General features: G+C 35.1%; 1 protein-coding gene across 4 annotated transcripts in view; it reads left to right on the top strand.

The window, feature by feature from the left end:
• Positions 1-417: 417 nt before the first annotated feature.
• The window catches only part of LOC107228136 (zinc finger protein 37), a 185,516-nt gene continuing 171,876 nt past the window's right edge, over positions 418-14,057 (top strand). For all 4 annotated transcript variants that reach the window (XM_046740057.1, XM_046740059.1, XM_046740056.1 and 1 more), the window contains exons 1-2: positions 418-960; positions 1,361-1,919. In XM_046740057.1, the coding sequence (XP_046596013.1) occupies positions 838-960; positions 1,361-1,919 (682 nt within the window). In that variant the 5' untranslated portion in view covers positions 418-837. The remainder of the gene's footprint in view (positions 961-1,360; positions 1,920-14,057) is intronic.

The raw sequence follows: 14,057 nt of genomic DNA, 5'->3' as shown, positions 1-14,057 counted from the left end.
ATTAACACGTTTTCTCTCAACACTCTAATATATTGTAGCGAGTGTCATTCGACAGATCCGTATGGTTTATCTGCAAGATCACCTGTTCCACAGAAACATGCATCAACCTTGCATAATTCGCCCGCAAAGTGCTGCCGACCATGGTCTTGCATGATCGGATGCTACATGAGATGCTACCTGGCTTGCTCAGCACATTGAAAACACCAACATCCACACCAACACGTATTCGCGTGTGGTATATGCTCTTATACTCACACTCACTCGCGAACCTTCCGCTCTACCTAATCAATCCTCTTTGTTTCCGAGTTTGTAATATTTAAGAGATTTTTGAATACTGATATAGTGATGTGTTTTACTTGGCACTTGGCAACAGTGACTGTCAGCTAATTTCGGAACGCACCGCAAGTCTTTGTCGTGTAAACATAGCCCGAATCTTCATGATGTCGTTAGAAACTCGCTTCCGGATTGATGGTATTTCAAGTGCAGCTGTAATTATGAAATATACTACGTTGTCCTATGCCATTGTTTAAATAATTGTCTGTGACTGTCGTTACAACGAATATAGTTGAAAGAAAAAATCCATTCGCTAATCGTGAGTAGCAAAATGGATAGTTGGCGTGGTCCAGGAACGGTGAGAGCACCAGCAGCGTCTCCGATCGTCTTTTGTTTACAACAGGATTTTCAACGTGTTTGCCTGTTCTAACCGCAAATAATGCGGTTTCCTATGACAGTTTGACAGTTCTCTGGGTGATATAATAACCACTTAAATATCGCTTCAGTTCAACAAATTCTCTGCCCTCGTCCAACGTCGAGACTAAGGACTTGATTTGAATAATAATGTCTGGTGCTGATTTGTGTCGACTCTGTGCCGAAGCTAAGGACAAGCTTATTGGTATTTACGACGCTGAAGGTCAGAAGTTGGGAATCGAGTTGAAGATATTGAAGTGTCTTCAAATTCAGGTACTTTGTAGTTAAATTCTATTTAGATAAAGCTGAAGTTAGTAACGTCAATGTAACATGTAAGAATGGGGAAAACAACACTATTTTCCAATTGAAGATACACTTTCCATTTGTCAAGTTATAAAAATTACAGTATATTTTGCTTTACTCTCATTCGCAGAATTTCAAAGTATCCTAAAGTTGCGGTTATTGATTTTTCCTGGCATGCGTCGTTGCAATAACATTACTAACTTCGATACTATGTATTTCGGCTATCCTAGATAATGTGAAACAAAAAAGCCAAGTGTTGAGGGAAAAAGCAAAGCAATGTTGAAAGTAAAAGTAGAATCAAATTACTTACATTTTTTTTTTCAATACCCATTCCCTGTTTGCCATGTTCTGACATGACTTATTTTTGCAGGTTGTGATCAACGACAGCCTACCGCTTGCGGTTTGCTTAGACTGTTGCGTGCAGCTTGATCAGTGCAGTGATTTTTTTGAAAAAACAAATCAGGCGCAAAGTTCACTCCGCAATTTGATTACCGAGACAAAACCAAGTGTGCAAATGGGGCGCGTCGATTTGAATTATGTCGAAAAGACTATGGGTTTTCCAAAGGAAGAGCAAAGTCAAGAAGAAGGGATGCTAGAGTGCCAATTGTCAGAGAATTACATTGATGATTCAGTCATGTACTTTAATGACGAGCAAAACAATGTTACTGATAATGATGACAATGGTGATAGTAGTAATGGGCATGCAAAATATAATTCTGAGGAGATGTTGGAATCTGTTAAACATCAGATTGGCTGCGAGGTTGAATCGAAAAAAAAATCAAACAAACAAACAAAGAAGAGAACAAAGCGCAAAGCACAGATGCAAAAACTTGAAGTACTTGAATTAGGTATTACCTCTGATTTAGAAGAGAAATGTATGGATTTGAACACCAAAGTCAAGATCAAGATACCTGATAACTACATGACAGGTATGAATGCAGAACTTTTCCTCGATGCTGAAATTTGAAGAAGTTTTAAAATTGATAACGAATAAGTATTTTTTGATAATTTTGTTGCAAGCTGGTCACATACTGAGTTTTTGTCAAATTATTACATCCATACGTGTTTACCCTAAACTTTCAAAAGAAAAAGATACTAATATCATGGAAAAGAACTTGCATTTTTTTTTTTTTTAACCATTCCAGAACTGAAAAATTCAGTAGCCTTGTTCAATTTCAACTCTCTGTGGGAGCTTTTTGTTAATGGAATCTGTCAGCACAGTACGACACAGTGTCTGACATGGTGCGTTCCAAAAACAACAAGATACACTCAGTTGACACAGCTCAGAAGCTGTTTCAACAGCACCCCTACACTGTGCCGGAGTGCATTTGGCTATAACACTCTGTCGCTTTGTGTCAGCTTGAAGGAAAGCGTCCAATCTCTTATTTAGTTTGGTAAACTATTTATTACAAATTCAGAGAAACAGATATTTTTCTCTTTCTGTGGTAAATTCAATAATACTATTTGTTGATTAAAATCATTATCAGTGTAGTTTTGGAAAATCAAATATTTAGCAATGCCAATTTGATATAGAATAAAACTGATGTAGTGAGATAGTAGAGAATGGTCTTCTGAATAAAATAACTCATCAAAGAGTGAATTCCAATCAACATACTGGACATCTCATCGTTTTACAGTGAATCAAAATGAAAAACCGTTATCTGAGCACTTATTTATAATATTTTTTTTTTATCTGTTGCATGTTCGAGGTAATCGTAGCTCACGATTGTAATACTCTAATAAACATCTGCGACCATCTCATAATAAAATTGCCAAAAGAGTATTTATTTTCAACTACCAAACTTGTTTAACAAGTCCTGCAAGTCAGTGATTTACACAGATGCAAGACCTCATTAAAATTTGTACTGAATATATAGAAATAGTTCCTTAAAGTTAAATTTTCTGGGCATCTACTGTGTGAAAAAACGTGGAAAACTTGGAAGGTTGAAGTTTGTAATGTTATATGCCCATTAATTTAACAATGCACTTTTAGCCATTTATAAATACCAATTTCAGGTTGATAATTAATTATGTTTCCTCAAGTTCTGTAACTCTTATGAGATTCTCGTAGATACATAAATCAGCATAGGGTTCTGAATCTGAAGATTGTAGAGATCAAGGAAGCGTCAGGGAATTCTGAAAATTTGAACTAGTATTGCCAGTTTAGGTATTTAACCAATAAAGCTTCGAACAAATCGTTAGCAAGAACATGTCTATGATTTGTTTGATAGTTATGGAGACCTGAACGTGGCAGAGAAATTATTCTTAGAATTTGGCTGTCGTCCACAAGGGTAACTTTATTCTGTCTCCTTCCATAACGTCACTCAATTCTCTGAATCATTTAAAATCTCACGAATCCCTGACTTCCCGGATTTTGTTGACGAGTGGCCACCTTTTATACCGAGAGGAAATGGTGAAAGTTAGCAGGTTGAGAGATTGATTGCGCATGCACAAGATAATTGAACTTTATTGGTCAGCGATAATATTTTCGCCCGTATCTACGAAGCCAACTTACTCGAGACGGTTGCTGCATAAGAGCTGTCAAAATCTTTTGCATCCAGTGGCAAATTGAGATTGTGTGGTTATGATTACTTATAGTAGTCATCAGTCAACGGTCAAACAACAATAAAAGTATTATTTTTCATTCTTCAGTCTGCTTATCGAGATCAGTCAAGCTGGTACCCGCTCCATAGGGAAACAAACTTCTATTGACAGCAAAATTTTGTGCTATTAATATGTAATTTTTTTGGCCAATACGCGATTTTTGTGCTCAAACTGTATAGTTGGAATCATCAATTTCCGGAGGGGTTTCAGTTGTACCGAACCCAGCACCCCGATGACTGAACACATTACCTAATCGAAGTGAAAGGCGCACTGTGCTTTTTATGTGCTCTCTGAAAACCCGTCAGCCAAGTTCGAAAAACCGTTCCTTGCGGCCGAAAGCACCCCCGACAGCTCACCGAACATCCCCGGAATGCGACACGTAACGGAATCAAAGTAGAGTGCGCTCCAGGAATATATGCTTCTTATGAGCTCTACGAAAACCCCACAGTCCAGTTCGAAACAGTTATATCAAGCTGGAACCGCCACATTCGAAAATTGATATATCTCCTATAGAATAATTGAGGGCTAAATAAAGGCTACTTGAATGCTCTATTTTCAAGATAAAGGCTCCGCGTTTTTTGAAAAGAACCTCTGGCGGTGCCACCTCGAGATAAACCTGGAATCGCCATGCCGAAAACAACTGTATCGAAAAACAATTTTCGAACAAGTGTGCTCGCCAGAATTAAACGCTCATTAAAGGCTCTAGGAGTCCATAAATGAAACATTTTTTGAAAGCCACCCCTAGGCGAGACCCCCCGCCCCCCGAATTCTGAAAGCCGGTGTAGCTGTTTGACAAAGTTAGAGTTCCAAGAAGCGTCAAAATGACTTCGGAATTTAAGGCTCTCGATGCATTGCCCGTGCGAATTGAATGCTCCACCCTCGGGGGGGGGGGGGCTACTGCCGAACTCGAAAAAATTATGTAATTCATTGGCGGAACAAGTTACACGGTTCCAAGAGGCGTCAAAATAACTCTGGAATGGAAGGCTCTCAATATACTGCCTATGCGAATTATAAATGCCCATCCCCAAAGGGGGAATCACCCTCGAACTCGACAGGTATCAAATTACTCTGGAATTAAAGGCTCCCAAACACGGCTGGTGCGAATTAAATACTCCACCCGCAACGAGGTGATCCACCCTCGGATTCGAATTTTCTTAGGATAATTCGCAAATTATTCTTTATTAATTGAGCATTTTTACCAAAACTAGCAATTCCGACTTTCACATTACTAATTTTTTAAATAATTAGCAATTCATTTTTTATTAAATGTCTATTTCTATACAAATTTGCAATTTCCCATCTCGCATTACTCATTTTGTGAATAATTGGCAAAATATTCCTCATTAATCGACCAGTTTTCAGAAAAATTAGTAATAGACTTTCCAATAAGTAGAATGATTGAAAAAATTTTCATTTGTTCTTGACTGATTGATGAATTCTCTGAAAAAGGGAGATTCAACGTAAGCAATTTATTACTCACAATTTGATTTAAAATTGAATAATTTGAATCACATTTTCAAAATATTGAAAATCTTCAATGGTGTAAATATTAATAATAATTCATCGATAATTGTACGCACAACTAATATCGATTCGACGAATCACTTCAATTCTATGGAACTATATTTACAATTTGTAGACAATTGATAATATATATTCGAAATGTGCCTGAAATGACCATAATTGCCGATTTCTGATGTAGAAAAAAGCGAAACATATTGGTGCAACAAATTTGTGAGCGATAAGCAATTTTCAAAAGTATCGACACCTATTCCAATAACACTGCATACCGATGCACCAGGATACTCTTATGGACAGAACCAGGAATCAATCAATCTAAATCTGTTTTGTTAGATGGTGAATTGTATTTGTGTTTCGTGGTTACTAATGGCAGTAAAGTAGCTTTTCGAAACACTCTGACTTCCTCCGTCCGAGAGTTACACCGTTTTTTCGAGTTCGTGGGTGGTTCCCCCCTTTACGGGCGGAGTATTTAATACACACAGGCGGTGATCTGGAGCCTTTAATTCTGGAGTAGTTTTGACACCTCTGGGAACCGTGTAACGTGTTCCATTAAAGAGTCACACCGATTTTCCAAGTTCGGGGGTGGTTTTCCCCCTTGGGGGTGGAGCATTTAAATCGCATGGGCAGTGTATCGAGAGCCTTTAATTCGAGAACGACTTTGACCGCTTTCGGAACCACCTCCGTAAAGCTGACCCCCCCCCCCCCCCCACTCGCTCAACAAAACTTGAAAAATTCATAAGTTAAAGAGCTATTTATGAGCTCTGCAATGCCGTAACCGTAAATTTTTGAGCTCATCTCTGTTACGAGAAGATCAATTTTAAAACGTTGGTGAGGGGGGGGGGGGGGGGGGCTTACCGGAAAACTAGTCCACCCAGGGTAAAAAGTAAAACTTTATTAATTATTTTGACCACGTGAGTTTTAGGAGCTAATTAGGAGCTCCTGATATACGTTGTAAATAATGACATAGAACAACCCCCATGGATATATTCACGTCCAATCGCGACGATAAAACAAAAAAAAATTATAATTAAAAATGGTGAGTGCTGGCATGTTTTTAATAGGTTCAAGAGATTTAAGAGCTTTTGAATACCGGTGGTGTCAATTTTTAATTTTCAACCCTTAGTGACAAACAGAAAAAAAACTTCCCTTAAAATTCATCGCAGCTAATTCTTTTTATTTAGGTTATGCATAATTCGATTTTTGAGCCACAATTACTTCAGCTGACATACCGATTGAAGTATTGTTAGGGTACGTCAAATTTTATATCTTCTACACCTTACTTAATCTTTTACCGCCTGCTCATATTCGTTGCCAATGAATATGGAAACCAGATTTTCCTCTGGATTTGAATAAATCATCCACCTCATGAGTGTATGTACAAATTGATTTAATGTTCGTTCGTATTTTGTTTAAATACCAATAAAATGGCCGTTTTATTTTCAAGGATTACACATATATTCACTCATTGTCATCATACTAGCTGCTGAAGAAGTGGGTGAATTTTGGGAACTTACATCTCGGCAACCAATTATTCAATTCGTTGTTTTTTTCTTGTTTATTTAAAAGTGTATAGGTTGAGCATCATTTGTATATAATTGATTGATTGGAAGGATTGTTATTGACAGTAAATTTCGCTCGGTGACATGTTTTGCGATGCCCACAATTCCAAGTTGTCAGTTGAACTGAACCAAAAAATCCAAATGTATTCTTCAAATCAAATACATAATGCTCGTTGCCACAATCCCATTTTTTAAAAAATTATTACAATTTTTCTCCTACATCTACTGCCAATTCGGAATCGTAGGAACCGCAAGGCATGTTACCTAGCGAAATGGTTGACGTTTTTGTCAATAGTAATGTTTCTCATCAATAGATTCTGATAAAAATTTAAAAAAATTTACATCAAGCCCGATCTACATACTTTTTAATAAAATGAATCCCAATCGAATTGAATAATCGGTTGTCAAGATACAAATTCCTAAAATTCATCTACTTTTCCAGCAGTCAACTCGTACATATGGTTTTCGATTTTTCAATAACGGCAGGACACGCTTGAATATGCCGATCCACCTCATACAGCGTTGAAAACAAAACATAAAATCGAATCATGCATATCCTGTTAGCTCAAAAAGAATTTGCTTCGATGAATTTTAAGGGTTGTTCTCTGATGATCGAAAAAAAATCGGAGCAGGGCGAGGTTGGGGGGGAGTAAATTGAAAATCGAATCATGCACACCCTGTAAACTCTCAAATCGCTCAATATTTTGCTGAAAAAATAATTCGCTGCGATAAATTTCAAGGATAGTTTTCTGATGATCGAAAACAAATCTGAGCATGGCCAGGTCGGGGGGGGGGGGGGATAGCTCAAAAATCAAATTATGCATATCCTATTAGCTGTTAAATCGCTGAACGTCTTGCCGTAAAACAGAATTTCCTGCGATGAATTTAAGGGTAGTTTTTTGCTGTTTGTCACCATGGGTTGAAAATCAAACTTGTCACCACCGGTATTCAAAAGCTCTTAAATGACTCAACATACCAGTACTCATCATTTTTAATTTTTTGTTTTTCTCTTTGCGATTGGGCGTGTATATATCTATAGAGTTTGGTTCTACGACATTATTTCCAACGTACATCAGGGCCTCCTAATTAGCTTCTAACTCTTACGTGGTCAAAATAATTAGAAAAGATTTTTTTTACTCTGGGCGGGCTAGTTTTCCGGTAAGCTGTCCACCACCCCACTTTTTAAAATTGATTTTTTTGTAACAGAGACGAGCTCGAAAATCGCAGTTTACGACACTGCAGAGCTCATAAATAGCTCTTTAATCTATGATTTTTTCAAATTGTTTTGAGCAAGTCGGGGGGGGGCAGCTTTTTTTAAAGATTTCGGAACCCTCTAACTTGTTCCCTCCAACAGTTACACTGATGTTTCGAGTTCGGGGAGGTGTTCACGCCTAAGGGTAGCATTCAAAAAATGTTTTAATCGAGGATTCCTAAAAGCTTTAGTGAGCCTTTAACTTTGGCCAGAATGGTTTTACGAATTTTTTTTTTTTTATTTCGTTGTTTTTGACATGGTGATTCCAGGTTTATCGCAAGGTGGCACCACCAAGGATTTTTGTTTCAAAAACCTCGAGCAATTAATTTGAAGATAGGATATTTAATGAGCCTTTAAGTAGGCTTTAATTCTAGCCTCAAAACTTTTTCAAAATTTCACTTTGTTCCCGTTGTTTTTGTGGTGGTGGTTCCGAATTTATCTTGAGGTGGCACCGCCGAATTTTTTTTTTTCTTAAACCTCGATTAATTAATCTGAAAATAGAGCAATTCAATTAGCCTTGAATTAGCCCTTATTTATTTCATTGGAGATATGTCGATTCCCGAATGTGGCGGTTCCAGCTCGATATAGCTGTCCGAAACATCATCTCTTGCGGCCGAAATCACCCCCGACAGCCCACTGAACATTTCCGGACCATGAAACGTGATGAAATCGAAGTGGAGTACGCTCCAAAATTGTGTTTTTCTAAAATACTTGAACAAATGATCGGAAGATATCCCTTAATTGTACGATTAACTAATATATGATTTATGTGCTGAACAATAGTATTAGTCTGGTCGAGAAGTGAGTTCACTGAGAAAAATCGTTAGAATGGTCTTAAAAATATGGCGATTGGTGCATTGGATTCAGAATTTAAAATGATGAAACCGGTATTTTTTAATTAATCCGCCATTAAAAATTTCAATAGTTATAAAAAAAAAACGAAAAGAAAAAAAGGGAGTCTCCGTTTTATAGCTATAATTTCAAAAATATAAAAGATAAATGGATTTTGAAAAAAGATCCTAAAAGAGGAGGAAATTTCCGATGAAAAAGTTCGTGCTCCCGGAATTCTAGCTTTATTATTTATAATTTTAATTTAACGTTGAAAATAGGGCTCCGCGCGGCCGTTTCGGTGCCTAGGCGTCACCGCCTAGCGAAGCATGCAACACGAAACAATTTTTTTTTAACATTCAATATAATTTTAAAAATTTGAATAAATTATAGTGTTATCTAGACACTTGAAGGAATGTAGTCTTACCAAAAAAAAATTTTTAACTCGATTTTCGTTTAAGTTATTTCATTGTTAATTAACTCATTTTTCGTAGACTTGACTTTTCATGAAATCACTTGTAAAAGTTTAAAAAATGGGTCTATAAATTTTTTTTCTTTTGTGAGCTCTTCTTATATAAATAATAAACAAGATTCAATGGTAAAAGTTTATAAAAGTTTTTTCATTTGTTTATAACGATTTTTCAAAGTTATCAAAAATGGAAAAATCCGGCTAATGTTATGAAAAAATTTTTTTTTCATAAATCTTGAATTTTGGTTGTTTTTAAATTAATATGTTGCGTTTATTAGCTTGGCTGAAATTTTTTTAACGTTTATTGCTTAAAAATTTATTATAAACAAATAAACAAGTTGAATATTTTTGAAAAATTTTTTTTGGTCATTTTATTGTCTTAGTGAAATAATGATTTTTAAAAAAAAATTTTTTTTCTTAAAAAAATTATTTAATTGTTTATAACTGTTTTTTTCATTTATCCACCATTTAAATTATTTATTAAGAAATAATTTTTTTTCTAAAAATCATCATTTACAATTGTTAATATAATTATGAAAAAAATTTTTTTTTCTATTTGAATTTTCATTGTTTATTTTATAAACAATTTGTTATAAACAAATTTATATTTTCATTTTATTTTTTTTCGTTGCTTAAAAAAATTACAAATACAGCCATGTACATCAGAGTTGTAAAAAAAATTTTTCTCTGTTTATTATTGAATTTTAAAATACTTTACCCGAAAAAATTTTTTTTACAACTCTGATGCACATGGCTGTATTTGTAATTTTTTAAAGCAACGAAAAAAAAATAAAATGAAAATATAAATTTGTTTATAACAAATTGTTTATAAAATAAACAATGAAAATTCAAATAGAAAAAAATTTTTTTTTCATAATTATATTAACAATTGTAAATGATGATTTTTAGAAAAAAAATTATTTCTTAATAAATAATTTAAATGGTGGATAAATGAAAAAAACAGTTATAAACAATTAAATAATTTTTTTAAGAAAAAAATTTTTTTTTTAAAAATCATTATTTCACTAAGACAATAAAATGACCAAAAAAAATTTTTCAAAAATATTCAACTTGTTTATTTGTTTATAATAAATTTTTAAACAATAAACGTTAAAAAAATTTCAGCCAAGCTAATAAACGCAACATATTAATTTAAAAACAACCAAAATTCAAGATTTATGAAAAAAAATTTTTTTCATAACATTAGCCGGATTTTTCCATTTTTGATAACTTTGAAAAATCATTATAAACAAATGAAAAACTTTTATAAACTTTTACCATTGAATCTTGTTTATTATTTATATAAGAAGAGCTCACAAAAGAAAAAAAATTTATAGACCCATTTTTTAAACTTTTACAAGTGATTTCATGAAAAGTCAAGTCTACGAAAAATGAGTTAATTAACAATGAAATAACTTAAACGAAAATCGAGTTAAAAATTTTTTTTTGGTAAGACTACATTCCTTCAAGTGTCTAGATAACACTATAATTTATTCAAATTTTTAAAATTATATTGAATGTTATAAAAAAATTGTTTCGTGTTGCATGCTTCGCTAGGCGGTGACGCCTAGGCACCGAAACGGCCGCGCGGAGCACTATTTTCAACGTTAAATTAAAATTATAAATAATGAAGCTAGAATTCCGGGAGCATGAACTTTTCCATCGGAAATTTCCTCCTCTTTTAGGATCTTTTTTCAAAATTCATTTATCTTTTATATTTTTGAAATTATAGCTATAAAACGGAAACTCCCTTTTTTTCTTTTCGTTTTTTTTTATAACTATTGAAATTTTTAATGGCGGATTAATTAAAAAATACCGGTTTCATCATTTTTAATTCTGAATCCAATGCACCAATCGCCATATTTTTAAGACCATTCTAACGATTTTTCTCAGTGAACCCACTTCTCGACCAGACTCTATCGTTTTTTGGAGATATATACAATGCTTGTGACGTTGAAATGTGGCGCATGAAGTTCGGAATTCCGAAACAGTCCGTGCTTATAAAGTGGCGATATGTGTTCCCTGATAAGTAGTCCAGTCAGTGAGGATTTTTACCCTACGAAAGGTGGTGTAGTAACAATTTTGAAATATGTTGTTTAGGTTTGTACTCTGATGAAAAATCCAAGTTTGTGACCTCGAGGAGTGGTCGCCTGGGCCGCCATCTTGGATGAAAGGTGCTAAAATCTTTTTTTTTCAGTACTAGGGGCTTCGCCCCAGCGCGCTTCGCGCGCCACCCCATCTCGGCGCTGCGCGCCTCGTTGTTAGGCGCTTCGCGCCTCACTATTTCCTTACGCATCGTCTAATAGACAGGCGAATTTCTTCATGTTGATTTGATGACAGGTCTGCACTTGCTGTCCACTTCAATTCCTTCTGTGCTTACTTTTCTTTTTTTCATCAATCTAAGCTTCCATTCGTTGGTTGAAAATTGGTGTTCCTTCTCTATTGATATCGATCTATCTCCTTGACTTGCTGAATTATTTTTGCTACCGCTCTGCCCGTTATTCTCCAAAATCACCTTCTTTATATTATTTTTTTCTCCATATTTGTGTTGCTGTTCACTCCACAAAACACCTCTTTCTTTTGTGGTTAACATAGATCCTGGTCGTCCTCTTGCCTGCTTATAGGAATATTTGTTTATTATTATTCTCTGGCTTATTTGGTTATTCGCACTTACAATTTTATTTTCCTCTTTCTTTTGTGATACTTCCGACCATCCACCATCTTCATCGGCTTGTCTGCTGCTTGAAACTCCTCCTTTCTCCATTGTCATCGTAAATCCTGGCTGTCCTTTTGACTGTTTGGTGATATATTTAGATTTACTATTATTTGATTGTTACTTTCCATACTTATTACTCACTATCTGAATTTTATTTTGGTTCTGCAAGACATCAAAGTGTCCACTGTCTCCGTCGCCGGTGAAGAGTAGCGAGAATTGTGTTTCATTTTGTGATCCGATCCGGTGTGGATGAATTTGTTCTTCGCGATACAGGATTAAACATATCTTAAAAATGTACGCAGCTGCAACTAATTCTGCTTCTCCCCCGTATATTCCATTTTTATTCATATGTGATTTGTAATCACCAGGTGACCTAATCACAGCACCATTTGACTCATTACCTGTAATAAAACGCGAAAATGTAGACCAATTATCCACTATATGTATTTGAAACGATACTCAGTCTCACCTCTGCGTGTCGATCTTGAGTGCCGTATACACGATACGCCAACGCGCGAAAAAGACAATTCCCGTCGGGAATCATCTTGATAATTTTCGTTTGCATGTTCATTTTTTGCGCGTCAGAAACAGATACCTATAAAGATATTTGTCAAAGACTGTCATAAACAGCCGATGACGGCTGTCAAAGGGTTTGCTAGATGCTTTTTGTTTTGTTTTCGGGATCTCACCCCACCGCCAACTTCATGCGTATACTATTGTTATTATAGTCTTTTTTTACTATTGTTATTATAATCTTTTTCTACGTTCATTTGTTTGAAACTTTTTCATTAGATAGAGAGATAATGCCTCAACGATTGATCCTACGACTAAAAACGTTCAACGCGAACTTGAATAAAACAAAATTTCACATATTTTTTGTTTTAACATTTTTTTTGTAAGTCACACATGTATTGACACTTGAGTTATAGCAGCGTAACGATGAAAATTTGTTTACAAAATGGTCAATTTTCCAATTTTTTGGATTTATTTTTATTATTTCCAACTATTCCTTACTTAATTATGATAACTTTGAAAACTCATTTCCACACCAACATGAGGTAGAGTAAATGGCGCGATTTTTTTATTGTGGTATCCCCAGTAGGCCTAATCCACCAAATTCCCAGTTTCGCGATTATTAAAACGAAATTAGCGCCTGAGCCGAAAGTTTAATCTATGTTCGCAATTATATCATTTATCATTATTATTATATCATTTTTTTCTCATTTTTGACGGCCCGGATTGGTTGATGTTGATGTCTTCGTTATAGTTTTCGCCCTGAATTTCATCTTTCAACTCATTGTTTGTATCTTCAATATCATTAGTTTTTTTCTCATTTTTGACGGTCCGGGTTGGTTGATGTTGATGTCTTCGTTATAGTTTTCGTCCTCAATGGCATCTTTTAACTCATTGTCTGTACCCAGACGAAATTGTGCTTCCATTGATATTGTTTCATCTTCGTTCTCACTCTCGATGATAACTTCTGGTGCATTCTCGCATAATTCACCATTATAAAATCCGCACACAATAGAGCACTTCAACCCAGCTTTCCTGCAGCCACATGCTCCACCGCATCCTTTTTTGCATTTGCATGAAATGAAATTCAATAAGGTCTCGGGTGCTGGTCACTTTGTCATTGTTAATGGAGTAAGTCCGTTGGTGCCAAGTTTTTTAGGTTCCATACCATTTCTGAACCTGGTGATACGTTCTAAACGCATGATGTCGTGTAGCATCCTTCGTTGGGGGTAAAGTTGCAAGATTGAATTTGCTTTTCATTTGGAATACATTGTGCCATTATTTTGGTGTGGAAAAGCGGTAAGAATAATATAATGTTAGTTGTTCTTTCGAAATTTACCAAGAAAAAACTAATTTGACGATCTTGTAAACAAATTTTCATCTTACGCTACTATAACTCGATACATGTGAGACTTACAAAAAAAATCTTAAAACAAAAAGTGTGTGAAATTTTATTCTCTTCAAGTTTGTATTGAACGTTTTTAGTCGTAGGATCAACTGTTGAAGTATTATATTGAAAAAAACAGATTTTAGTACCTTTCATCCAAGATGGCGGCCTGAGCGACCACTCCTCGAGGTCACAAACGTGAATTTTTCACCAGAGTA

The sequence above is a fragment of the Neodiprion lecontei genome, chromosome 5 (assembly GCF_021901455.1).
Source record: "Neodiprion lecontei isolate iyNeoLeco1 chromosome 5, iyNeoLeco1.1, whole genome shotgun sequence".
Taxonomy (NCBI): Eukaryota; Metazoa; Arthropoda; class Insecta; order Hymenoptera; family Diprionidae; genus Neodiprion; species Neodiprion lecontei.
Note: the sequence above shows the minus strand (reverse complement) of the source record. Positions and strands in the feature narration are given on the sequence as shown.